Source organism: Sapajus apella, unplaced genomic scaffold (genome assembly GCF_009761245.1).
Source record: "Sapajus apella isolate SASKATOON/1434 unplaced genomic scaffold, GSC_monkey_1.0 scaffold52, whole genome shotgun sequence".
Lineage (NCBI taxonomy): Eukaryota > Metazoa > Chordata > Mammalia > Primates > Cebidae > Sapajus > Sapajus apella.
The window spans coordinates 11,795,063-11,822,955 of NW_022436992.1; the positions used below are offsets into that span (position 1 = coordinate 11,795,063).

The following is a 27,893-nucleotide window of genomic DNA, read 5'->3' on the forward strand; positions in this document are numbered from 1 at the left end:
TGTATTTTTAGTAGAGATGGGGTTTCTCTGTCTTGGCCAGGCTAGTCTTAAACTCCTGACCTCGTGATCCACCTGCCTCAGCCTCCCAAAGTGCTGGGATCACAGGCATGAGCCAACACTCCCAGATAGAAAAATATAGTTTTTTTTCATAAAATGTGTTATTTAACATATAATGGGTTTTTACTTATTTTAAAATTAATTAATAAACATATATTTCAAAATGTTTCCATTTTTATTTTTCACATGGTAAATACTGAAAGATGTGAGCCACATAAACAAAAGTTTTTTGGGGTCCTCAATGTTTTTAAGATTGTAAAGGGGTTCTGAGACCAACAAGTTTGTTTTTTTTGTCGTTTTTGAGACAGTCTCACTTTGTCACCCAGGCTGAAGTGCAGTGGCATGATCTCAACTTACTGCAACCTCTGCCCCCTGGATTCAAGTGATACTACTGGCTCAGCCTCCTGAGTAGCTGGGATTACAGGCACACACCACCACGCCCGGCTAATTTTCGTATTTTTAGTAGAGATGGGATTTCACCATGTTGGCCAGGCTGGTCTCACACTCCTCAGGTGATCCACTCGCCGCAGCCTTCCAAAGTGCTGGATTACAGGCATGAGCCACTGCACCCAGCCAAGACCAACAAGTTTGAGAACCACTGGTATAGGAGAATAATCTTGTCCTTGAGTGACATGCTTTAGTGTTTGGGGTGAAATAGCATGATGTCTGCAGCCTCCTTTCAGATGGTTAGACAAGAGGGAAATGTTTGTATTTATATAAAAAAAGATGGAGTGACATGCCAAGGTAAGAATAATGTAAGTATTTATTGTACTGTTCTTTCAACTTTTATATGGGTCTCCAAACAAAACAAAAAGTATAATCAATATAAATAACATTTACAAACATATTGATATTCGATATCAGCGTAAAATGCTTTAGAGGCCAAAAGCAAAGTCAAAGGGGAGTTGCAGAGAGGTAAACTAAGGGCACTTGCTAACTGAGGCACTGAATTTCAAATTACAGGGCTTGACAGAGTGTCAAGTACAGGAGACATAGTCTAGGGCAATTCTTCTTAAACTTCAGCCTGCATAAGACAGCCTGGAGAGTGTATTAACACATAGATTCCTGGGTCCTACCCTTGGGTATTCTCATTCAGTAGGTCTGGAGGGGGCAAGGCTGAGAATTTATAGTTCGATTAAACTCCCAGGTGAGGCAATGCTATGGTCCCCAGACCACATTTTGTGTAACACTGGCCCAGGGCATCCTATAAAGCTTGGACTTCGGTATGGATTAAATTGTTGCTCAAGGAGATATGTTGAAGTACTAACCCCCAGTACCTGTAAATGTGATCTTAATTAAAAATAGGGTCTTGACCAGGCACAGTGGCTCACGCCTGTAATCCCAGCACTTTGGGAGGCTGAGGTGGACAGATCACTTGAGGCCAGGAATTCAAGATGAGCCTGGCCAACATGGGAAAACTCTGTCTCTACTAAAAATGCAAAAATTAGTTGGTCATGTTGGTATGCACCTGTGGTTCCAACTACCTGGGAGGATAAGAATCACTTGAACCCAGGAGGCGGTGGTTGCAGTGAGCCAAGATCGTGCCACTGCACTCCAGTCTGGGTGACAGTGAGACTCTGACAAGAAAGAAGAAAGAAAAGAAAGGAAGGGGAGGGGAGGGGAGGGGAGGGAGGGGCGGTGAAGGGGAGGAGGGGAGGGGAGGGGAGGGGATGGAAGGAAGAGAGAAAGAGAGGGAGAAAAAAAGAAAAGGAAAGAAGGAAGGAAGGAAAGAAGGAAGGAAAGAAAAGGGTCTTTAGGATATAATCAAGCTAAGATGAGGTCATTAAGTTAGGTGGCCCCTAATCCAATATGACTCAGGTCCTTATAAAAGAGGAAAAGAGACAGACACGGGAGAACACCATGTGACTACGGAGCAGATATTAAAGTGACGAATTTACAAGCCAAAGAAGGGCAAGCTTTGCTGACAACCACCAGAAGCTAAGAGAAAGGCAGGGAACAGATTTTTCTCTACAGCTTTCAGAAAGAGTGTGGTGCAGAACTGTGAGAGAATAAATTTTGGTCAGTTTAAGCCACTCAGTTTGTGGCACTGTAGGAAGGTAATTCAGACCCCAAAGCACTACATCATCAGTGAAAGGGTGAAGAGAGATAAGCCTGCTGCAATCACTAAAGGTTAAAGTAAAAACACCCATTCTCTAGTCATGGCAGCAGGTAAAGAGGAAACCGCATTTCACCTGAAGAGTTGTAACCACTAACCTCACCCTCACCTAAGTTTGCAGCCCAAATTTACACCACCCAAGTGGTCAAAATTTTTAAATCTCAAGAACTTACTTTTTGGTAATCCAATATTGGTAGTGTCCCTAGACACCTATCTAAAGCAAATGCAACTCTTCCCCGGAGGAATTCACCTTTGACCCAGGCCTAAAGAACTCCTACAGATAAACTTCCAAGGAATGTAAGTTCACAGTGAAAAAAAGAACTACAAAACAAACAATGCACCTTGATTGGGAGCCACCAGAAAAAAGAGAGCTAAATTGCCCCTCAAAAATAGTTTAGATGCTAGGATTATCAGACCCCGAACATAACATAAATATGTTTATTATGTTTAATGTAATAAAAAAGGAATTTAAAACATGTAGAAGGAACAGATATCATAAAATATAGTGAGTTTTGAAACAGAACTAAATACAATTTGTAGACTCTAATAATTATTATAAATCAATGGATATGTTTAACAGCTGATTAGACATGACTGAGGAGACAGATGTGCACACAATTATTCATAATGCAGCAGTGACAGAAAAAGAAATCCGAAATAAGAAATGAAGAGACCTTTTTTGTTTTGAGATAGAGTTTCCCTTTTGTCACCCAGGCTGGAGTGCAATGTCATGAGATCTCGGCTCACTGCAACCTCTGCCTCCTGATTTCAAGCGATTCTCCTGCCTCAACCTCCTGAGTAGCTAGGATTACAGGAGGCTGACCAAGTCCAGCTGAGTTTTGTATTTTGTAGAGATGGAGTTTTGCCATGTTGGCCAGGCTGGTCTTGAACTCCTGACCTCAAGTGATCTGCCCACCTCGGCCTCCCAAAGTGCTGGGATTACAGGCATGGGCCACAGCGCCTGAACAAAATGAACAAATTTGAAAGACAGACGAGAAACATCTAACACACGTCTAATGAGAGCGCTAGAAGAAGAGGGGAGAAGGAATAGGGTGCAGAAGCAATATAGTTAACAGTAAGTAAATTTGAAAAACTACAGAAATGAATTAAGTCCTAAAATAATATTGACCCAAAAAGATAGAATAAGCCTATATACCATTAAAGAAATTGAATCAGTAGTTTAAAATCTTCCTATTGAAAAACCCCTGACTCTGAGGAGTTCACTGGCAAATTCTACTAACCAAGAAAGATATCCAATATTACACACACTATCTCAGAGTACAGAAAAATATGAGACACCCCCAAATTAATTTATGAGGCTAGCACAATCTTGATACCAAAACCATACAAAAATAACACAGCCAATATCACTCACAAGCACAGCTTTAAAAAAAAAACCTAAATATTAGCAAATCACCTCCATGATCATTTTAACTACAAAAAAGAAAAAACAACTTTATGACCAAATTGGGTTTATCCAGGAAGGCCAGTTTGGTTTAATGGTATAATTAATTAATGCAATTTACCGCTTCGACTAAGGACCAAAAAGAAACTACATTGTCTCAATGAAAGCATTAGATAAAATATAATATCATTCATTTTGAAAACTCTTATCAAACTATCATTTTGTAGTGACAAAATAAATTTCTGAAAATCCTACAGCAAGCATGATACTTCATGGGAAAATGTTGAAGCATTCCTTTTTAAGTCAGAAACAAGATAAGAGTGTCTGCCTCACCAGTTTTAGTCATGATGCACTGGGAATCCAAACCAAGGCAAAATGAGGAAATAAAAAAGAATAATGACCAGAAAGACACAACACTGCACTATTCTCAAATGACATGACTATTTATCTGGAAAACCAAAAAGAATCTACAGTTAAGCAAGACTGTATTCTTCCAACAGTTGGAAGATCAAATTTTATTAAGATACTAAATACACTGGCATCAACAAATATCAAATACCTGGGAATAAATCTAACAAATGATGTGTATGACATCTATAGCAAAATTATAAAATTTCATTGAAAGTCATTAAAGAACACCCAGATAAATAAAAGTAGATACCATATTTATGGAGTGCAGCAACATATTAAGAACATCGATATTAGCTAGGCGTGGTGACTCATGTCTGTAATCCCAGCACTTTGGGAGGCCAAGGTAGGGGGACTGCTTAAGACCAGGAGTTAGAGACCAGCCTGGGCAACAGAGACAGAACCTGTCTCTAAAAATAAAAAATTGTTTGTTTGTTTGTTTTTTTACAGAGTCTTGCTCTGTCACCCAGGCTGGAATGTAGTGGCACCATCACAGCTCACTACAGCCTTGACTTCCTGAGCTTAAGCAATCTTTCCACCTCAGCCTCCTGAGTAGCTGGGACCACAGGCCCCACCATGCCTAATTTTTGTATTTACTTTGGTAGAGACAGGTTTTCAGCTTGTTGTCCAGGCTAGTCTCGAACTCCTGGGCTCAAGGAATCTGCCTGCCTCAGCCTCCCAAAGTGCTAGGATCACAAACAAGTATGAGCCACTGCACCTGGCCCAAAATTTTTTAAAAAATCATCTGGGCATGGTAGTGCAGACCTATGGTCCTAACTACTCGAGAGGCTGAGACCGGAAGGATCCCTTAAGCTCAAGAGTCTGAGGCTGCAGTGAGCTAGGATATCACCACTGCATTTCAGCCTGGGCAACAGAGTGAGATGCTGTCTCTAAAAAAACAAAAGGCTTCACACCTGGGAGGCAAGGAGGCGGTGGGAGAATAGCTTTAGGTCAGGAGTTCAAGACCAGCATGAGCAACATAGTGAGAACATAGTAAGACAATGTCTCTACAAAAAAATCAAAAAATTAGCCAGGCATAGTGGCACACACCTGTGGTTCAAGCTACTCGGGAGGCTGAGCCAGGGCAGGAGCACCCAGGAAGTTAAGACTGCAGTGTGCCGTGATTGTGCCGCTGCACTCCAGCCTTGGCAACAGGGCCAGACTATCTCCAAAAATTAAAAATAAAAAAAAGCATCAATATTCTATTGTTCCACACATTTAATGTTAGTCCAATAAAAATCCCAACAGATTTATGCATTTGTATACGCACTGTAACACATAACTCTAAGCTAATTCTAAATGTGCACATGGAAGAGGAAAGCACTAAGGCAGGGCCCCCAACCTGGGGGCTGCAGATAGGAACTGAGAGCGGTCAGTGGTCTGTTAGGAACCTGGCTGCACAGCAGGAGGTGAGCAGCAGCATTACCACCTGAGCTCTGCCTCCTGTCAGATCAGCGATGGCCTTAGATTCTCATAGGAGTGTGAATCCTATTGCAAACTGTACATCCGAGGGATCTAGGAGGCGCGCCTCCTGATGAGAATCTAATGCCTGATGACTGAGGTGGAACAATTTCATCCTAAAACTGCCCCCCAACCCCCACCCAGGGAAAAATTATCTTCTATGAAACCAGTCCCTGGTGCCAGAAAGGCTGGGAACCACTGCACTAAGGCACTCTTGAAGAACAAGGTGAGGAACATGCCACGCCAGATATCAAGACTCTTCATGAAGTTTTGGCAACTAACACAGTGTGGCACTGTTGCAGGCAGGCAAAATGTTCAATGGTACAGAATGAAGAACCCAGAAACAGACCCCCACATTATAGAAACTCACTTTATGACAGGGCTGAGCATGGCAAATCTGAAGAGAAAGTATGAACTTTTGAATAAATAGTATCAACTCAATAGATTAAGAAATTAAATGCGAACAGAAAAACTAGAAATCTGCTAGGAGCAATATAGGAGAATAATTTCACAACTTTATTTTCCCAGGACACAAAAAGCACAAACTACAAGCGAAAAAAATGCTGTCTATTGCATCAATATTAAGAATTTCCACTTATCCACATAGATTATAAAAAATATGATAAAATAAGCCACAGACTGGGAGAAGACATTTGTAACACATATATGACAGAAGTTTAGCATCCAGAAGAGTTAAAGAACACCTACAAATCAACAAGATAAGGACAAGAGAAAAACTGGCAAGGCTTGAGCTGGCGCTTCACAGAAGAGAGAACATGAATGGCCAATAAACATATGAAAAGATGCTCAGTCTCATGAGTGTTCATGAAATGCAAATTAAATCCATAAAGAGATTCCACTTGGTACCCACCAGACTGGCAAAAATTCTAAAGTGTAAGAATATCAAGTGATAGTAAAGACATGGTGCAAATGGAATCTCACCCACTGCTGAAAGAAAACTGTATTGGAGAACAGTTTATGAAGAACAAATGGTGGAGCACTTGCCAAGCTGGACATCAGGAATTTTCATCCAGCTATGGTAATTACGACAGTGTGGTGCTGGTGCAGGGTCAGTCAAAGTGATCAATGGCACAGGATAAAAAGCCCCAGGACAGACCTCCTTTTCTTGGAAGCTTAATTTATGTTACTTGGTCAAGCAGAAGATGCAGATATTCTCTGCCTCAGCCCAACTAACCCTAACAAAACCTGTGCAAAGTACACCAGGAAACACACAAGAATGTTTACTGCAGCGTTCTTTCTGAGACAGTGCAAAAGAAAAATATTCTTTGAACAACCTAAATATTCATCGAGTTTGACTGATGAGTATATTATGGTATATTCATACAATAAAGGTAGTGTTCTATTTCTTAAACTGGTGATGAGTAAATGAGTGGTCACTGTACTATTATCCATTATTCCCTGATCACCTTTTCTTTATAAATAGTCTTTTCTATTGCCTCATTAATTACTTTTTGCAAATCAAGGAGAGCCCAGAAACGGAGACAAAATAAGATATTAGAAGCCAGGCACAGTGGCTCACGCCTATAAGCCCAGCAACTTGGGAGGCTGAGGTAAGAGGATTGCAGAATACAGGAGTTCAAGGCTGAATTGAGCTATGATCTTGCCACTGTACTCCAATCTGGGCAACAGAGTGAGATACTGTCTCCCAAAAAAAAAAAAAAAAAAAAAAAGAGAGAGAGAAAGACATTAGAACATCAAAGTGTTCCCTTGTGTGTTTCCCCTTTCTTTAGGTTGTTCTCAGATGAACTCCTCTCGGCCTGGAGAAGTAGGGGCTGTGATCATGGGTGTAGGTCACCTGAGTAATGGCCTGCAAAGATATTCAGGTCCCAATTCCTAGAATCTGTGAATGTTACCTTATACGGCAAAAGGGACTTTACAGGTAGAATTAAATGAAGGATTTTGAGATGGAGAGATTATCCTGGATTATTCAAGTGGGTCCTATTTAATTTGTGATTAAATGTAATCACAAGTGTCCTAAGAGGAAGATTTAAGGGCAGAACAGAAGACAGTGGGATCACAGAAGCAGAAGCTGGAGTAATGTAGCCACAAGGAATGACAGCAGCCACCAGAAGCTGAAAGAGGCAAGGAATGGAGTGTCCCCTGGAACTTCCACGAGGAACCAGCCTTGCCAATGTCTTGATTTTAGCCCCAAAAGAGTAATTTCAGACTTCTGACTTCCAGAACTCTTGTTTTAAACCACTAAATTCATGGTTACCTGTTACAGCAGCAATCATAGACTAATACAGTGGGAAAGGATGCTTGACTTCACTCACCTCTTCGTCTCAGACTGTTTTCCACTTAGCATACCCTGTCCTCTGAGTTTTCCTCTCTCCAACATTAGATGCCACAAGGTCCCCCCCCACCATAGGAATACAAAACAGTGGTTTAATTCCTTCATATGTAAGATGTACCATTTCCCTTGCTAAATGGGCTTATCCCTGCAATTTCCAACCAAAGCCAGAGAAGTCATTCACACACACCCACAAAATATCCACCCAATGGAAACAGCACTGGCCAGTCAGAGGGACTCTTGAATTCAAGTCCCGGTTTCCCACTGACTGGCTATGTGACCTCATAAACTTCTCAGACATGGAATCAAAACTCATTCATCTTTATATCCCTGGTGACGGACATGCAAAAAGTGGAAAAAAAAAAAAAAAAAATGAGCAGTACCTCAATGAATAAATAGACCAAGCTATGAATCAATCAATCAATCTTGAGCAAGGATAGAAGTCCTAATCACTGAAAACGGCAATCTTTTTAATAGCTCTTCTCTCTCTCTTCCTCAACCACTATAAGGAAAAAGATTAAAATCATAAAGTTTTGGCTGGGCGTGGTGGCTCATGCCTGTAATCCCAGCACTTTGGGAGGCCAAGGTCAAGGTGGATGGATCACCTGAGGTCAGGAGTTCAAGATCAGCCTGACCAAAATGGTAAAACTCCATCTCTACTAAAAGTACAAAATCAGCCATGCGTGGTGGCACATGCCTGTAATCCCAGCTACTCAGGAGGCTGAGGCAGGAGAATCTCTTAAACCCGGAGGTGGTGATTGCAGTGAGCCAAGATCGTGTCATTGCACTACAGCCTGGGCAACAAGAGTAAAACTCTGTTTCAAAAAAAAAAATCATAAAGTTTTAGAGCTGGACAGTTTTTAGCTTTGGAAGCCAGGAGCGCCCTGCCTTACAGGGCAGCCCAGTGCTGTTAGTGCCAACTACTGGAAACCTTTTCCTTCCAACAAGCCAAAAATATGTCTTCTAGCCACCCACAGGGTTCTAGTCCAATTCTCTAACCACATAAAACAAACTTACTCTTTTTTCCACATTAAAACATTTTCAGAACGTGGAAACCTGGCCTTAAGTCTTGGCCTAGCCAATCAGGCTAATGATTTTGACAGATCACCCATGTCTGTGGTTCTCCATCTTCCTTGTCAGTCAAACAAGGGCATGACATCACTAAGATTCCTTCTAGCTGTACGATGAGTGTGAAAAACACCACCTTCTTGGTATTCAATCCTCTTTAACCTATTCACTGGGTTTTTAATGTCGACACTTTATTTTTCACTTCCAGAAGTCCTTCTTTTCCACATGGGTCTATTTTCCTCCCCCCAGATATGCTGTTTTCTTATATTTTCAATTCTTTGTTTTATTTCTTTTTTCATTTTTAAAAAGACTTATTCTAAGGTCTCTAACTGGTAGCTCTTTTATAGAAATAATATATATTATTAATAAATGTGTGTGCAAAGGCTGCTGGGTGGGACAAGCTTGCCACCTTCCAAGAACAGTGAGGAGGCTGGAGCCAAGTAAGAGAGGAGAGGTCACTGCAAGGCAAGATCAGAGTGTGGACAGGAGCCAGACCTTGTTGAATGTTGCTAACAATGGTAAGGAGTTTGAATTTTACTCTTAGTGGGATAGCAGAGTTTTTAAACAGCAGGGGAAAGATGGCCTATCTTACATTTTAATGAGATCACTGGAGGGACAGGAATAGAAGCAGGGAAAAGAGTCAGGAGGATTGTATCCCTCTTCTCTGAGCAGCGTGACCCACTCAGCCCAATATTCTGTCTGACAGGCATGGCTTTGGTAGTCTAAGCCCCAGGTGTGACAAGACTAAATTTTACACTGATCACAGTTAGGCAGCCCATCTATGAAAGTGGGACAAGAGGCCAGGCGCGGTGGCTCACGCCCATAATCCCAACACTTTGGGAGGCTGAGGTGGGTAGATCATGAGGTCAGGAGATCGAGACCAGTCTGGCCAACATGGTGAAACCCAGTCTCCACTAAAATACAAAAATTTAGCTGGGTGTGGTGGTCCACGCCTGTAGTCCCAGCTACTCAGGAGGCTGAGGCAGGGAAATCGCTTGAACCCAGGAGGTGGAAATCGCAATGAGGTGAGATCATGCCACTGCACTCCAGCCTGGTGACACAGTGAGACTCCATCTCAAAAAAGAAAGAAAAAAAAAAAAAAAAAAAGAAAGTGTAGTTTATTTACTTAGCCTGCAGTGCTCAAACCTCTTGCAGGAGGGGGAGCACGAAGGTAAGTGGGTGCCAGGGCCAGGTGAGGGCTTTTGGGCTCTGGCCCCATGGCAACATCTAGGGGTGTGTTACAATTAATGCTGTTTTAGCAGTTGCTGCCTGCAGATGGTGTTAACCAGCTCAGTGGAGACTCAAGGTGACAGTCAGTCTTTTACACCCTGCCCTCTTGGTACCCGGGTTCTTGTCCGGCATCCAGGAAGAATCAAGTCTCACGAACTTGAAGGATGGTGAATGTGGATATTTTATTGAGTGATGGAGGTGGCTCTTAGCGGTATGAGGAGCTAGAAAGGGGATAGAGAGGGAAGATAATCTTCCTCTGGAGTGCAGCTATCCCCAGCCAAATTCCTCTCAACATTCAGATGCTTCTCTTCTCTCCTCTGCCACACCACTCTGCTTCTCTGACAGTGGAGTTTGGGGTTTTTATGGGTACAGGATGGGGGTTGTGGTGGGCCAGAGTGGTTTTGGAAAAAGCAACATTTGGGCAGAAAAACAGAGATAACTGCTCTAATTTAGGGCTGCGGTTTCCAGGCTTGAGGGTGGGGCCTTTGCTGGGGAACTGCCCTCTTCTACCCAGTATTTCCCTGCTCCTGTCCACATCAAAAGGTTCTTGGTTGGGCACTGGCTTGACAGAGTCCAGGTATGCTATTTAGAACTCATAAAATGTTGAGGTCAGAACCTCTCAGAACCAGAAAGCATGAACCACAGTCTAGCACAAATGGCAACTTCAGATTGAATCCCAGATCCACAGACAATAATGGGAACCTTAGGAAAGTCTATCTCTTTTCATTTCACAGGGAACATGACGGCACCCTGTCTCCTGACTCAGCCTTTCTTAGGCTTTATTGGGATCTTGTTAAAACACAAATTTGCTAGGCCTGGGACTCTGCATTCCTAACTCCAGTAATTCCTACTCCAGTAATGCCAATGATGCTGGTACACAGACCACACTCTGAGGAGTGAGGTCCTGACTCATTCACAATCCAACACACACTCACTGGGCACCTACTGCATATGAGAAGCTGTGAGGGAGAAAACGCAGATGTGGTTCGTAAGGGTATATCAATCCACAGACCACCACAGCACCAGGAACAAAGTGACAACAATGCCACTCTGGGGACCCAGAGGACAGAAATCTTTCTTGGTTAGGGGACCTATGGGAGGCTTCGTAGAGAAAGGTAGACAGAGACACACATGGAGAGTATAGTAAAAACCAGAGGGCACCTTCCAAGACCTTAGCTATGGAATAGCATCAGTTCTTTGTAATTGCTAATTTCTCCCCAAACTGAAGACCTTCTTTCTCAGTTCACAAACAGAATAAAGGGACTAACAAAATAAAGGGACTAAAAGAAAAGTGAGAGAGATATTTCTAGTGTAGAGATTGAAGGAGTATGTCAGGATTCTCCCAGTTGCACAATACCATGTTATGCCAAGGACATTTCTAGGTTTGCAAAGCTGGTTATGAGTCATTTATACAACGTATATGTTGGTCATTAGGACTGTCATTTAGTGAGGAGTGTAATTCCCCACCCACTTCACTTCAGGTTTGGCCAATGAAATGTGAGCAGAAATGGCATGTTATCATCTCCAGGTGCAGGTACTTATGAGCCAGTATGTGACTCTCCATTTTTCCTCTCCTACCACAGTAAATCCTGGTGTGTGTGTGTGTGTGTGTGTGTGTGTGTGTGTGTGTGTGTATGTGTGTGTGTGTGTGTATGTGTGAGTGTTTTGAGACAGGGTCTCACTCTGTTGCCCAGGCTGAGTGTAGTGGCACAATCTTGGCTCACTGCAACCTCCAGCTCCCAGGCTCAAACGATCCTCCCACCTCATCCTCCAAGTAGCTGGGACCACAGGTGCACACCACCATGTCCAGCTAATTTTTGTATTTTTTGTAGAGATGGGGTTTCACCATGTTGCCCAGGCTAATATCAAACTCCTGGGCTCAAGTGATCTGTCCGCCTCTGCCAACCAAAATACTTGGATTACAGGCATGAGCCTCCGTGCCCGGTCAGAATCCTGATGTCTTATGTTGTAATGTTAAGACAAAGGAGACCCAGTCAGCCTTGGACTCTGAGTGAATATGATGAGCCGATTACCCCTGCTAACCAACAGTAAACAGGCAGCAGAAAGCAAGAAACAAATCTTTGTTGTCTCGAGCCACTGGAATTTGGGAGTTGTTACTGCAGCATACCCCAGTCCATCCTAACAACAAATATTTAATTGATTATAAGCACCATTTAAAGTTTTCATTCTAGGACATTCTAGGACAGCTCATGGCATCAAAGAAGCAGCTGCAGGAACTGGGGCCTGAGCAACCAGAACCAAGCCTCCTTATGTCAGCGTCAGCCTCTTTCTCTCACCCCATGTCTCATTTCCATTTATCATTGCTTTGCTATATTCTCCACTTTTGCTTATGGACTTTCTCCAAGTATGCCAGGGGGGTTTAGATGCCACAGCCCTAACTTCATATCTTTCCAACTCTGCGCCCCATAGGCAATGCTATTCTCTCTAAGTTCCAAATCAAGAACCTTGGGGAAGGATCTCAGTTTGGGTCACCTGCTCACCTCTGGACAAATGTCTATGCCCGGGGAAATGCCTACCTAGCCCTGGGTCACGTGCTGACTTCTGTGACTGAGTAAAGGGAGGCAGGACAGAGCACATTACCAGAAGGGAATGGAAAACTTGTTTTGCAGCCCAAAGTACTATCCAGAGTCACCTACAAAGAGGGGGAAAGGATATACACACATACATAGGCAGGAAAATGCCTAAGGCAGACTTTAACTGAGCTGTGATCAGTGAAAGAGAAAAAAAGGGGGGAATGTAGCATACACTATGCATAATAGTCCTAAGAGGAAACAGAGGCAGGGCAAGAGAGCCACTAGGCTGGACAGCTCCCTAGTGGCAACGGGAGGCACCTTTGTCCTAGAACTGGCAGGTGACTGACAAGGCCACAGGGAGAGGGTGGGACGGGATGTCAGGAGGAGATGTTAACTCAAATAACAGATGCTCTCTGTTTACTAATCTGGTAAATCTGACAATGGGGCAGGACTTTTCTGATCAGGAATTAGCTAAGTCTGGAAGAGCAAATACTGAACCAACACGTGTGCCCCCATCACCATGTTCCCTCCATGAAGCACTCTTGGGACTCCTTCCCAACTGAGCCCAACCCAGCTTCTTGCTCCTCAAGACGGTGTCCTAGGCAGCCTTACATTAATCATAAGAGATGAACCTCACTTGCCATCCCTGGTGTCGGTACCCACACATGCTTGAAGGCCTATACCAAATTACCTTTCAAGATTCCTTCTGACATCCCTACTGTGTGCCAAATAGTTGGTCCTCAATCTATATTTCCTTTTTCTCTGTATTCCCAGGAAAGCCCCAGTGTCACTTAAAAAACCCAAAGTGAAAATAATGTGCTTCTGTATAAAGACAGATGAGATCTGAAAATTCAGAATAAATACTCTGAAAATAATGATCCAACTTCTAATTCCTTAAGAATCCCAATTCCCCTCCCAAGGCTCAGAATCAAGAGGAGAACATCCTTAGTGCCCAAGTGTACCCCCCCTTACTTCTTTTTGGGGGCTGAGAAAACTCCCCCAGACTAAGAATTCTGGTAACCAGCTGGGCATGTGTGTGGCTCATCCCTGGCAGTGAAATTCCAAAGGTCCCACATGCTATGGCCGCTGCACTGCCATGTCTCCCCTTTCCCCAGCCTCCCAAACTTTCCTGGAAACACGTACACATTCATACACACTTGCACACACACAAAATGGCAGCCCCACTAAGTGGCCAAAGAGGGCCTGACTCCCTCTTCCCTCATTCTCTACAGGGCTCCTCCTCCCCCGACATAATACACCCTCCAAAAAAGATAGCTGGCTTCAGAAGGAAGCGGGGAGACTGACCCAGTAATAACCAAGTTGGACCCTCACTTGTCAGCTAACCTGAAATAAGACACAGTGGGAAGAAGTGCAGAAAAGCTGCTTCTCAGCAGGCAGGCAGGATTCCTAAACAAAGAAACAGGGCAGCTCAACAGCAGAGAAATCTAAGCTGGTATTTTTCACTTCCTTGAGGATACTCCTCCTGTTTATAAATAAATGTGATGCATACAGGCCAGCTGGGGAAGGAAGAGACCTAGAGGAACACTGACTCTTGGAGCTCTTAGAACCTCCATGGTGACTGTGGCCCAAAATCTTGTCTCTTAGACAGGGAGCTGGCCCCAGGGTGGGTGGGAGTTGCCCTTAGGACTGTGACAGTGGGTCAGACCAGCACTGGGACTAGAACACATGTCTTTTGCCTTCCAGCCTAACATCTTTCTTTTCACAATTCAACTGAAACATTTACCCAGTTCCCACAGTGTACTACAGCATGGTGCCAGGAAATCATCCCTCAACCAACTGGAACCCTCCATTAACTGAATCAGTTTCCTGCATGCCACATTTTAAAAGCAGGCCCCATAGAAAGGCTAGCGTATATTTAAGGATTTATGATCTTTTCTTTTTTTTCCATTTGTTTTGCAACAGTGGGGGAACATCTTGAGGACAATCGACATTCCTTCCAGTCCCAACCATTTTCATGTCCCTGATCCAGGACAGACTTCATGCTCCAAATCCCAGTCCTGGAACTTAGCCAGATCTTTAGCCATCAAACCAAGACCTTGTCTTGATCATCACATTGTATTTTCTAAAAACTAATATTTTAAAAATTGTACAATGTGGAAATAAAATGTTTCCTGCCATTAGTTGTTCAGAAAATTTTGTCGACTTAGGACTCTTTTCCCCATGCTGTGAATTGGGGTTTTACTCTACTAATCCCATAAGGGGTGGGAAGCTCTAAATCCATTCAGCCAACATTCTGGACCTTGAGGTCCTCATTGCCTCAAGACAATGAGGCAAGACCTGCTCCTTAGAATAATGCTTCAAAGTGGAATATTCTTCCAAGAAGTCACCGAGCAACATCACTGTCCCCCACTATCAGGGTGCACAAAAACACGCTCTCCTCAGTTTAAAATTCATTCATACCTAGGCCTTGAGATGTCTGTAAAGAAAACAAAAGGAGGCAAGCAGGCAAGTCCTAAACGAGCCCCTGTGTGCCATGAAGGTATCAACCAGGTTCTGAGTGCTATTGCACTGAGTATCTCTACCTTAATTCTTTACAGGCTGAGCCAAGAAAGTAGGAGAAAGACAGCAGGCAAGAAAGAAGCTTCTCAAACTGGTCCTCACTCTAAGAGCCTTGCCCAGTGGGCAGAATCCTCATGCCTGCTGCCCTCTGTCCCCAGCGCTGGCCAGCTACTCTGCTTGTCCCCAGGGCCTGGGATTTCCTTCAACACAACCAACCTTCACTCAGTGCACTCAGGTGCCAGGTACTTCGAGAAAGACTCATGGCAGGGGAAAAGGGGTTTGAAAGGGAAAAAAGCTACAATTACTGTCTTCGAAATGCTTACAGCCAGTAGCAACAGAGACATCCACAAGCACTGGCTGTCTGTCCCTGGAGGCCATCAGCTTGTCGTGATACCTCTGGTTGGATGATTGGGACCACACAAAGACAGGAAGACACTCCCTCTCTATCCTCAGAGCTCAGTGATAGGTCTTCCTTACATGGTCTTTGATGTGACAAAGGCTTACAAAACCATGAAAAGATTGCTTACACAAAACACGACTTGTGGACAAAACCATAGGATGCTCCCATATCAGAGGTCTAGGGAGCTTGAAAGAGATCCATTTGTCAACTGGCAGTGGGGAGTGAAGGTGGAAAAAGCACTGGACTGGACTAAAAATCTGGACCCTGTTTTCTTTACCAGCTCATCTTGTGTCCTTGGCATGGGAAATTTCCTCTGCAGTTTTACAGTTGTCGGGGGAGGACTAGATCAGTGGATTTTATTAGCAGTAAAACACATATATTTTTCTTAATTATGTTTTATCTAGAACCGCAATATATAAGACAAACAAAAAGGGAACTGCTTGGGTTGAATTGGGGATGAGGAGCCCAGAGCCCATCTGCTCAGTCTGGGTGGCCCTCAGGAAACCCAGTTTGAAAACCGCAGGAGTAAATTAAGTCTGAGAGCCCTGATAACCTTTCATAAGGTTTCCAGGGAAGACAGAAGGAGGGACTCATCATTGATTTAGTGCTCTCCGTGGTGCTTGGTACTTTACATATCAAGTGTCATGGAAATCTTTGCAACAGCAACATGAGGCTAACTAGCCGTGGACTAGCGTCTTCTGTGATCTGAGTTGTGAACTGGGATCTTCTGGCAAGAGGCAAAACTGGGATTTGAATCACGGGTGTTCTGATTCCAAACAAAGCATTCCTCCTCTTATTAAGTTACTCAAGGTATGTGGAGTGTAGAATATTGGGCTGAATCCATAATGTCCTTGAATTATAAATAAATGAACAAATACACATATGGGAAAATTTCTTGAAGAATATATCCTCCACAATTATTATTAGTTATCTCTGTGTGGTGGGAATGTGGATGATTTTCAGTCTGTTTATCTTTTCTAATTTTCCTGTAATGAACATATATTGTCTTCGTGGAACAGGTATTGCTTATGAAAAATGCACAATCATAATGCATATGCATCAACGTGCTCATGCTGCGTTTCTACAGGGAATTAGGGACTGGGGGATAGGTGATGTCCATGACCTTTTGGACTTGATGGTGGAAATAACAATTCCAAATCCCAACAACTCTCCTTGGGCCACAGAATGCTGAGCATTTAAATTCTCTGAAGTCTTGGTTCTGGGAAATGTGGTTGTTTTAGAAAGCAACAGACACCTCCCAAATATATGCCCCTCCTCTCCACCCCCATCAGCTGCCCATTGTAAAAAAGGGGGAGGGAGGTGCTAATAAAACCAATGACAGTTACATGATCCAGGACCAGAGGGCCTCACTCCCAGCCAGCAGGACCTACAGTGAGCCCACCAACCAGGCCAACTCAACTGTTGAGCCCCACCCTGAAGGCTCTCCAGAATCCACTGGCAATACCAATCTCAGAGAGAAACCACCACCTGAAAGCTAGACAGCACTGGACAGGCATGAGGCAGGGCAAGGCGTGTCAGCCACTTCCCTATATTATTCATGTGGGCTCTGCTGGCAGAAATCTTCTAAATATTTAACTTGCCACCTCAAGGTGCAGTGCAAACCCACTGCAGTCAGAAACAGCTACGGAGAGGCCTTCACGAGTGACTTGGGGGCTGAGAGGCTCAGACACTGTCTTTGGGAGGAAAGCCCAGAATGGTGGTGGGAGACAATGCCGACATCCACTTCAGAAGGGAAAATCAGTAAAGAAGGGAAGGGAGATGGGAGGTGTTTCAAAACCTGGGGAGTGATGGTGTACAGTCACTGGGGTCCAGAGCCCCGCTTTCTCAGACAAAGAAAAAGCCAGAGGTGCCTGCCACCCTCCTCCCCGCCTTAGACTCCCCACACCCATTTCAGCCCCGGCTCGCAAATCTATTCTGACTCAAGCCAGGACAGTCAGGGAAGAAGCTTGGACTGGAACAGCCACGTCTATCTCCAAAGGAGAATAAAGTCACCGGGGAAGCTCTTCAAACGCCTACCGGTCCTGGGGCTTGAAGAAGAAAATCGGCCCCCACACCCACCCCCAATGACTTCACACAGACCTCACCCCAGATGACTCTGCGCTCTCCTGCAAGGCCTGGGAGGTGTCATTGCCACCATCCGGGCGGCTGTCACTTGGAAATTTCCCGTGCACTACCGGAGGTACCTGCCCCTGTCTCTCAAACCTCTGCAAAAGGAGTCGGAGTCGTAGCCGGGGGCACCAGGCGCCTACTCCAAGATTCACATGCGTCCTCCCATGTCCCACCTGTCTTTGTCACTGTCGATGTAAGACACCTTAAAAGGAGGATTTGTCCAACCCCACTGGGAGCCCCGCCTCTGTCTCTCCACCCGTTCTGCGCTGACCCTCCAGGCAGCGCCCCTGGCTCGCCTGGGCTGTCCTTTCCACCTCACAAAAGCCGGGCAACGGGGCGCGGTGAGGGCGACCGACCGCACATTTCTCCCAGAGGAGAGAGACGCGTGTCCTCGCGGCGCGCCCATTCAGGGCCTCTCTGCAAATCGACTGACCAGGGGAACAAAGCGGCCGGGGCGCGGCGAGACGCAGCCCCCACGGAGCCCCCGCGCGCCCCAGCCCTCGCCGCCCCGGCCCATTCCCCCGCAACCGGCCGCCGGCGCCGGCTGCCTGCCGGCTACAGCCGCGTCCTGCGCTGCCCGCCCGCAGGCGTCCTCGGAGGCTACTGTACCTGCTAAATTTAGCGGCACCGGGTATTAATAGCCCGAGCCACTGGGGCCGGGTGCTGCAGGGGCGCGCGCAGCCCGGGGTCGGGGGCGGGGAGGGAGGCAACGGAGGGGCACCGGGGAGAAGGGCACTTACACCACCAGCCTGGAGATGATCCATGACACCATGGCGGGCGGGCGGGCGCGGCCTGAGCGGCGCGGCTCTGCTCTGCTGCGGGGGGCGCGGGCGGCTGCGGCGCTCCTGGCACGTCCGTCCGCGCACGGCCGCCGCCGCCAGACTGAGCGCGCCCGCCGCCCTGCCCGGCGTTCGCGCGTTGGCGCAGCCGCGGCACGTTCTGGCGGCGGCGGCGGCGGCCCCAGCCCCCCGGGGCTCGGCGGGCCCGCGGCGATTGGGCGACGAGCGGGTCAGGGCACCAGCGGGCCCGCCCCGCCCCGCTCGCCCGGGCCCCTGGCTGAAGGCGGGCGGATCCTGCGCGTGCCCAGGGGCACCCGCCCCGCCTAGGAAACCCTGCGGCGGCCCCGTTGGCGGGCAGGGACCCGGGTGCCAGCCCACCCTCAGCTTTCCAGTGGAGAAACTGAGGTCCGAACCTGGACCTCGGGAATCTGTCTGCACCTGTCTAGGTGAGAGGCTGTCACCCCTCATTCAGATAGTGCGCTAGCCTCATAAAGGGTTTACCTGGATCCAGACCCGACCTCTTCAGTCTGTCCCCTGCTCAGCATTATCTGCATGAGAAACAAACGTGGGCACTTGCCTTCCTAATTACAATTCTACAGAGTCTCTATATGATCGTGGTACCTGCCTAGAACGGCGTTGCCAAGACCATTCCCCCAAATAGTCCTCTAGCTGTTTTCACTCCAGGCATCTTGGATTCATGTATTTGCGGTTTCTTCTTCCCTGTCCGTACACGCCATGCGCCTCATTGCCCTGCCTTGGTTTGATTCAGCTCCTTCTTCAAGGTTGGGCTGAAGGGCTATTTCTTCCTAGGGAAGGCCTTTCCTTGGCGGCTGCTCCGGATCCTAAGGGGAGAGCTAGAAGCTGCGATTGCATAGCCCCAGCTCCCCGCTGAGCCACGTTGAAGTCTTAAGCAAAAGGGAACTTGTGCACCCTATATAAACATTTTTATGTATTTTAAAAAATACCTTATTAACTATTACGTATCTTAATTGCTGAATTTTATGGCACCTCTTAAATGTTGCACCCTCACTGAGTGCCTCACTCTGCTCACCCTAGTCCCAGCCCCAGAGAGTACATTATTCTGATGCACTGGAAACGCTTTGTCCTCTACTCCTCGCCTCTGCTGTTGCTTTTCCCACCCTCCAATAGCTTAGGTTCTGCATGGTGCTCTCAGCACCCTATCCTTTGCTGATGATCGTGTCATGTATAATTCAGTGTTAGATGTGAGAAGCACAGGAGACAGCTTAGTGCCCTCAGATGTAGCAGAATCTGTGCATGCGGGTGCCTGATATAGGCAGAAGAAAGACTTCACAGATAACAAAGGGACTGCAGTTGAGACATGCTCTCATGTCTCAGGTCTCCAAAGAACCCATAAAATAGCTGTAATGTAGCAGTTTTTTCATGCTGCCTTGATCCAGTTTTGAGGCTCTGGCTGGAGGCTGGTCAATTCCCCTTCTCTAGCAGGCTATTAACCGTACACCCCCAACCACTTCTCTCAGCAGGCTCTCACACTTAGAACACTGTACACCTGCCCTAATTGCCCCAGGGCCAGGCACCAAACAACTAGTGACAGCCCCTGCGCTTCAGAGACCACTGAAATTATCCAAATTAGCCAATCCTATAACTGCTTGCCTTATTTCGCCCTTTCCTTCCCTTAAAAACCATGATAAAGCTGTTTGTCCACAATACCCCTCTCTTTCTCTCTCTGTGACAGACTCTGGCCCTGAGTAGTCCTGCATTCGTGGACTCTCCAGGAAGCTGTAAGTATAAAAAGCCCTAAAACTCTTTCCAGTTTCTCTCTCTTGATCTGTGTCTGGCCCCACCATAACTCATTCAACATAAGGTTAAGCGGGTAAAACAATGTTCCACAGGGAAAAGCTTTCTATACTCACTAGGCAGAGACCTTGCTCCCCCTCCATCCATACCCCTCACCCATACTCCTGGGTCAGAAAGGCTGTTAGCCATCTTGGGGGTGGGGAGTGGTTGAGGGGATGGACTATTTTGGTTCAAAGAGATCCTGTTGGTGGGAAATAAAGGAGAAGCTGACCACATGCTGACTCCCTACTCCCTGTAAGTGGAATTCTCAGATTTGACTACTGGCACAGAACTGAGCATTTTAATTACGAAAATGAAACTATTCATGGGATTAAAATAGCTGGAGGTCTTTTTGTTAGCTGAAGAGGACCAGAAAACTAGTGACACCAACCTCACATTTCTCACAAGGGATGGGAAAGAACTTGTCCATAGAGCAGAACTGGGTGGGCAGAGGAGGGGAAAGAAGGAAGAAAATAAAGTTGCTTTTTTTTTACTGCATTCTGTCCCTTTCAGTGTAACTGTTACACTTATTATATCTCTCCATCCTGGACCTCCTCTTATTTGTCCTTGGCCCTGGAAAACATGAGGCCAAGGAATGGACTCCACCTTCTAGACAATGGAACTCTTACAGCTCTATCAGTTGCTGGACTTCAAGTTCTTTTTCATAGGAACTGCTTTTTTTTTTTTTTTTTTTTTAACATAGTCTCACTCTGTTGCCCAGGCTGGAGTGTGGTGGCATGGTCTTAGCTCACTGCAACCTCTGCCTCCTAGGTTCTAGTGATTCTTCTGCCTCAGCCTCCCGAGTAGCTAGGACTACAGGTGCGCACCATCACGCCCAGCTAATTTTTGTGTTTTTAGTAGAGACAGAGTTTCACCATATTGGCCAGGCTGGTCTCGAGCTCCTGACCTCATGATCTGCCTGCCTCAGCCTCCCAAAGTGCTGGGATTACTAATTTGATTGATTTATGGGTTGTCACCAAACAGAAACTGGGCCAATGATCTCCCTTGGGATTTTTAAAGTTGAAAATAGAAAAAAGAGAATTCCACTTTCATCTATGAAGCATTGGCTGCCATGGGAATTGTCCTCCCATTGCAAACAACTAGAAAAACAGGATAAAAAAAAGAAGCAACTGTTTCTAAGCATTGAACAACAGACAGCACTCGACTGTGATAACTAAAAGAAGAGAAACAAATGAAGTGTTTTACAATTGTCTGAGCTTACTATGTCAAAGCAGTTTCCAGGAATCGCTGTAGGGATGGAGAACCCAAACAGAGCTCAGAAATTTCACAGAATACAGGAGACAGATCAGAGTCCAGGGAAGCCAAAGTGGCTAGAATTTGTGAAGCAGAATGTAAGAGTGGAGGGAGATGATTAGAGAGAGAACAGCAGAGGTCTGCAGAGCAGTCACTTCAACTCATTAGCTGAATACTGTCCTGAGGATGCCTGGGTGAAATTCTATGGGACCATGGAAAGAACTACCAGAAAGCAATATGCCAAACAATTCCTGGAGCTCACACAGGGCTGGGCGTAATTTGTCTTCATACCAGCCAAAACAGAGATCTTTTATACACAAAGCACTGGCTAGAGTCCACAGAGGGGTATCATCTTAATGAGGCAGGGGAGGCTAAATTAGCCTTAAAATAAACACTTATCTGGACCTGCCTTAACAAAACTTAAAGGCAATCCTCAAAAGGATCAAACTGATCTCAAGTAACTTAACTGTGCTCGCAGAAAAAAAGTCCAAAATTAGTTACAAAACAAACAACAAAACCCAACGCTCAGTAACGTAAAATTTACAATGTCCAACATGCAAACAAAAATTATCAGGCATGCAAAGAACATGACTTGTAAGGAGGCTGAAAAATCAACCAATAGAGAGTGGCTTGAGGTATCGGCAGGAGCAGCCAGGTGGCAGTAGGCACTGTTACGGGAACTGAAGCTGTCAATTAAGCCTGATCAAGATGACAACCTCCCAAAAGCACCAAGACTTCGTGTCAGAGCCCATGGGGGAAAAGCCAGTGGGGAGCCTGGCTGGGATTGGTGAAGTCCTGGGCAAGAAGCTGGAGGAAAGGGGCTTTGACAAGACCTATGTTGTCCTTGGCCAGTTTTTGGTGCTAAAGAAAGATGAAGACCTCTTCTGCGAATGGCTGAAGGACACTTGTGGTGCCAACGCCAAGCAGTCTTTGGATGCCTTCGAGAGTGGTGCGACGCCTTCTTGTGATGCTCTCTGGGAAGCTCTCAATCCCCAGGCCTCATCCAGAGTTTGCAGCCGAGTAGGGTCTCCTCCCCTGTCCGCTACAAAGGAAAAGACTGCTATTGTCGTACCCGCCTCCGACATACTCCACGGTCTTTGGAAGTTTTCTCCCCTAACCATTTCAACTTTTTTGGATTCTTGCTCTTGCATGCCTCCCTCTTCCTTTTTCCCTTGCCAGTTCCCTGGTGACAGTTACTGGCTTTCCTGAATGGATTCCTGGCCCTATCCCTCACCCCCACCCTCACTTTCAGTCCGTTTGATACCATTTGGCTCCTTTTTTGGCAGAACAGTCACTGTCGTTGTAAAGTTTTTTAGATCAATAAAGTCAGTGGCTTTCATGAAAAAAAAAAGAAAGAAAGAAAGAAAGAAAAATCAACCAATAGAAATAGACCATGAAATTACAGCAGGATTAATGCAATAAGTAAGTAAAAACCTTAAATTAGATAATATTTGAACAGACATTTCACCAAAGAAAAAATACAAATGGCAAAACAAAAAGTACATGAAAAAATGTGGAAATCATTAATTAGAGAAATACAAATTGAAACCACAATAAGATATCACTGCACATGTTTAAGAATGGCTACAATTAAAAAGACTGATCATTTCATGTTCTGGCAAGGATATGGAGCAACTGGAACTCTCATATGCTGCTGGTGGGAATGTAAAATGGTACAACTACTTTGAAAAACGATTTTCTATATTTCAAAAAAAGTGGAAATTACTTTTCCCTCACACCCGTCCCCTTTTTTCTGGGAAGAACTCTACTATTTTTGGTGAATGATTCTCCTCATGCTCCAACCTTAGAAATCTTAGAAACTTGTCTGACAGCTTCTTTTTCTTTCTTTTTTTTCTTTTTCTCCTTTTTTTTTTTTTTTTTTTTTTTGGGACGGACTTGCTCTGTCACCCAGACTGGAGTGCAGTGGCATGATTTTGGCTCACCACAACCTATGCCTCCCAGGTTCAAGTGATCCTCCTGCCTCAGCCTCCTGAGTAGCTGGGATTACAGGTGAGTGCCACCATGCCCAGCTAATTTTTGTGTTTTAGTAGAGATAGGGTTTCACCATGTTGTCCAGGCTGGTCTTGAACTCCTGACCTCAGGTGATCTGCCAACCTCTGACCCCCATAGTGCTGTGATTACAGGTGTGAGCCACCTGCCTGGCCAAGTTTCTTTTATATTTACATGTATACTTACATATGACTCAGAAATTCCATTCTTTAGATATTCACCCAAGAAAAATGAAAACATGTCCCTATAGACTTGTCCATAGCAGCTTTATTCATAATGGCTCCAAACTGGAAACAACCAAAATGTTCATCAACTGCTACAAATTGTGGTATATCCATAAAATGGAATATTTACTAGTCAGCAATAAAAAGGAAATTAACTACTTATGCTTGCAACAACATGGATAAATCTCAACGCATTATGCTAAGTATAAGAAGCCAGATACAAAGACTCATACAATATGATTTCATTTTAATGAAATTCTAGAAAAGACAAAACCATAGTAACCCAAAGGGCATAGTGGTTCCTAGATGTCGGGGGTAGGGCAAGGAGATTGATTGCAAAAGGACAAAAGGAAACTGTTTAGGGTGATGGAAAAATTCTATATCCTAATTGTGGCAATCACCAACCACAAACATTTATTGAAATTCACAAACTTTATATTTAGCATTGGCAGGTTTTGTTGTATGTAAATTATACATCAGTAAAGCTAAGTAAAAAAAAAATCAGAAAACATATTTTACTATGACATCTTGTGTGAAGCTCTGTGGTTGTGGATAACCATGTTTTTATTGGCCTTTTTCTTATTTATTATTTTAAAATTTTTATATATGAGAAATAAGCCTTTTGACTGTCATCTACATGGAAATGTTTTTCTTAGGTTGTCATTTTCCCTTCAGACATTATTTACGACATTTTTTCTTTTCAAAATGTTTAAAATTTTATGTAGTCATTTTTAATGTATATTTTATTGCTTGTGAGCTTCATATCAGCTTATATATACTATTGGACTCTCCTTTACTAAAACTACATATTTTTAAATTTTTCTTAATTTTAAAAAATTTTAAATTAAGTTTCTGTGCATATGCCTTTACATTTTAAATTTTAATTTTATATCTTTTATTTTACAGTCCACTTGGAATTAATTTTAGTGTATGAGTTAGCTAGTTGTCCTAATAAGATTTAATGAACAAGCCACCATTTTCTTCCTCAAGTTGAAAGGCCATCTCTATCATACACCCTGTTCCTTCTTACATCAGAGTCTAATTTTTCTAGACTCTATTTACTTCTGCACATCCACTCATGAATTACTACCAGGAATTTTAATTATTGCAGTTTTTAATAATATATTTTACTATTTAGTAGGGATAGAGTAATTTTACAATTTTTCTGGATAGTCTTGCCATTTGTACTTTCATTAGAGTTTACAGTCATATTATCTTCTTTTTTAATAATTCTGATTGTTATTTTTAATCGAGATGAGGTTAATTTTTAGATTAATAATTAATCATGACAATATTTTTCTTTCTATCCAAGAGCAGGGTATTTATTTTCATTTACACAAATTATCTTCTGTGTTCTTAATAGCGTTTAATTTTTTCTTCAGGTAGATCTTTCATATTTTTCACATTGCCATTTGAATCCATGTGTTGTATTCCATTGTGTAAATATTCTATAACTAACTTAATGCCATATCATTGACCATATAGTAACAGATTATTTCCGTTTTTTACTGCTTAAAAACCTAGGGCCAGGCATGGTAGCTTGCACCTGTAATCCCAACTACTTGGGAGGCTGAGGCAGGAGGACTGCTTGAACCCAGGACTTTGAGTCTAGTCTAGGCAACATAGTAAGACTCCATCTCTAACAATTAAAAAAATAAAAATAAATAATGTAACAATGAACACACTTGTAGCTACATATTTTAGTATGTTCATAATGATTTAGTTAGGATAAATTCCTGGAAATTGAATCTTAGGGGTATGAACTTTTTGGGGGGCTTTTGATGCGTGATGCTTAAATACATTCCCAAGAAGTTTAAGAAATGTTTGCTCCAATTTTTGGAAATTGTGAGTGTTACATGTGGTATAGTAAGGTCTCATCATACAATCAATAACTTACTTGAATTAAACTCTATGTACTAAGGGGTCAGGAGAGAAAGAGAAAGAGGAAAATGGCCTATATTCCAGAAATTCTGCCTGTTCTTTCACTTCATAACTTCATGAGAAGATGCCCTGCACTGATGATACTAAGAGAGGTGGCTCTGCTGTTTCCAGACAATGTGGTATACATATGTATTGTTTGTATAACATGATCCTAAGCACCTCCACTGCTTCAACTGAAAATAACCAAAAATTGAAAGTAATCTGATCCACAGCCTGAGGAAAAGCTCATTGTGTTAGACCATTATACGCCATATAAATAATTTTTTACGTATACAAATTTTTGTCTTAAGTATTGACATTGATATGGAAACTCAACATCAAGTGTACCTACACCCAGAGTTGATTTACCATGAAGATAAAGTATATGTTTTAGGGCATCTAATTAGGACCCCGGGAATGACCCTAGCAGTATATTAACATGATTAGATGTCTTTAATAAAATGTGCAAAATTAAACATTTTCATTAAAATCTGTTAAGGCAGCTGTTTCTTCTAATTCTCAATAATACTTCTCCTTGTGCTGAGTGTTATCCAAGTGGCTGGAGGCATTTTTGGAAGTTGGCTACGATAAAATTGAATTGAAAATACATTTAGTTAGAGTTTGGTGGGACACATATATGGAGCTACAATTACTTCCATGTCCCTTTTTGTTATGGTTGCTCCCCAACCAAGGAATGGCTCCCCAAAACACTCCTACCACCCACTGTGTCAACTCACCCAGCTTCACAACATTGTAGGTAGAGCTAAAGATTTTATCATACTATGGTCAGGTCCTGCAACCTTGGCCTTGGAACTGCTTGGAGAGTAGAAGGGAAACATAGTTGGAAATGCACAAAGCCAGCCTAGTCTGTACGCATTCCTCCAGTCATCCGATGTGGAAAATTATGAGTGGAGGGTTCAGTTCTCATCTGCACCTAGTCAAAATCATTCTCTTCTTTCAGGAGTGCACTCAATAATGCAGTATACACCACTGCAAATGCACTGCATCTATTTTTTAACGTTTTTGGTGGGCATGATGTGAAAGAGAACATTAGAATGTCTGACTTATAAAGCACAAACATATGGCAGTGTTACAAACAGCAAGCAAATCTACCTGTGGAGTCATATGTGTTATGAATCTCAACTCTAAGAAGAAATATAGTTCAATAAAACTATGTTAGGACAAATACTGAATTATATTTTTATCCTCTCTACAGAAAATAGCAATGTAAAATTGTTAAATGAAGAAATGATGAAAGTATAGGCATCTGGAAAATATGGGAAAAAATGTTACAAACAGATCTTAGTTAATAAAAATATGCTATTTTTTCTGGCTTTTGTGACATTTGTGGGTTTTTTAAAAAAAAAACATTTGAAACATTATAGTTTCCTGTGATTTATTTACTTATTTCAAAAAATATTCACACTTAATTTAGAAATCACAATTTTGAAGACGCAGTTCCCACATTTTTTTGTTTCAGGTTTCACAAAACCCGAATATGCCCCTGTGTATTTTATTGTATTTAACTTGCATTCTCTACTTCATTCAGTGAGGTTGAATTTCATCTAATTGATTATTTCATTTCAATTTCTTCTTTTGGGAATTGCCTTTCCTTATTCCTTACCATTTTTCTATTGAAGCACGTGTTTTTTTGGTGGCGTTGTTTGTTTGTTTTATTTTTTGTCATTTTCTTATTGGTTTGCAAGAGTTCATTGTATAAGGATAACAAACTTTCATATTTTATGTGTGTTATAATTTTTCAAGTCTGTAATATTTCTTTTAAATTTATCCATGATATTTTTGACATACAGGATTTTAAAATACATATTCATTTATATTTTATCCTAATAGAGCAATTCATCTTCATCCCTAATGCAAACATTTTATGTTTATTCTTTTTTTTTTTTTTTTTTCCAGGAAGAATCAGAAAGGAGCAATCAATCAAGTCCTGATTACTCAGAGATGTCGACCACGTTTCATGCATCTCCAATGAGCACCAAAAGGAAAAATAGGTAAGAATTATCCCACCTGATTATGCATTTATTCCTGTTCCAGTTTGTTTTATTTGGGGGAAGATTTCCAGTCTTAGATGATGATGATGATGATGATGATGATGATGATGATGATGATTGAGACGGACTCTTACTCCGTCACCCAGGCTGGAGTGCAGTGGTGAGATCTTGGCTTGCTGCAACCTCCACCTCCCGGGTTCAAGCAATTCTTCTGCCTCAGCCTCCCGAGTAGCTGGGAC

General features: G+C 43.5%; 1 protein-coding gene and 2 pseudogenes across 7 annotated transcripts in view; 1 reads left to right on the forward strand and 2 right to left on the reverse strand.

The window, feature by feature from the left end:
* Positions 1-18,991, reverse strand: part of REEP1 (receptor accessory protein 1) — a 119,964-nt gene extending 100,973 nt beyond the window's left edge. For 2 of the 6 annotated variants that reach the window (XM_032243598.1, XM_032243596.1), the window contains exon 1: positions 18,381-18,546. In XM_032243598.1, the coding sequence (XP_032099489.1) occupies positions 18,381-18,412 (32 nt within the window). In that variant the 5' untranslated portion in view covers positions 18,413-18,546. Of the gene's footprint in view, positions 1-18,380; positions 18,556-18,920 lie in introns of those variants that run through there. The other 4 variants (XM_032243593.1, XM_032243595.1, XM_032243594.1 and 1 more) reach the window with 4 other exon arrangements.
* Positions 18,992-22,170: 3,179 nt separating this feature from the next.
* On the forward strand, positions 22,171-22,837 carry LOC116527014 (annotated as a pseudogene). The gene has a single exon (XR_004258348.1). The product of XR_004258348.1 is annotated as a barrier-to-autointegration factor pseudogene (transcript).
* A 4,727-nt stretch (positions 22,838-27,564) lies between these two features.
* Positions 27,565-27,677, reverse strand: LOC116527050 (annotated as a pseudogene).
* Positions 27,678-27,893: the final 216 nt, after the last annotated feature.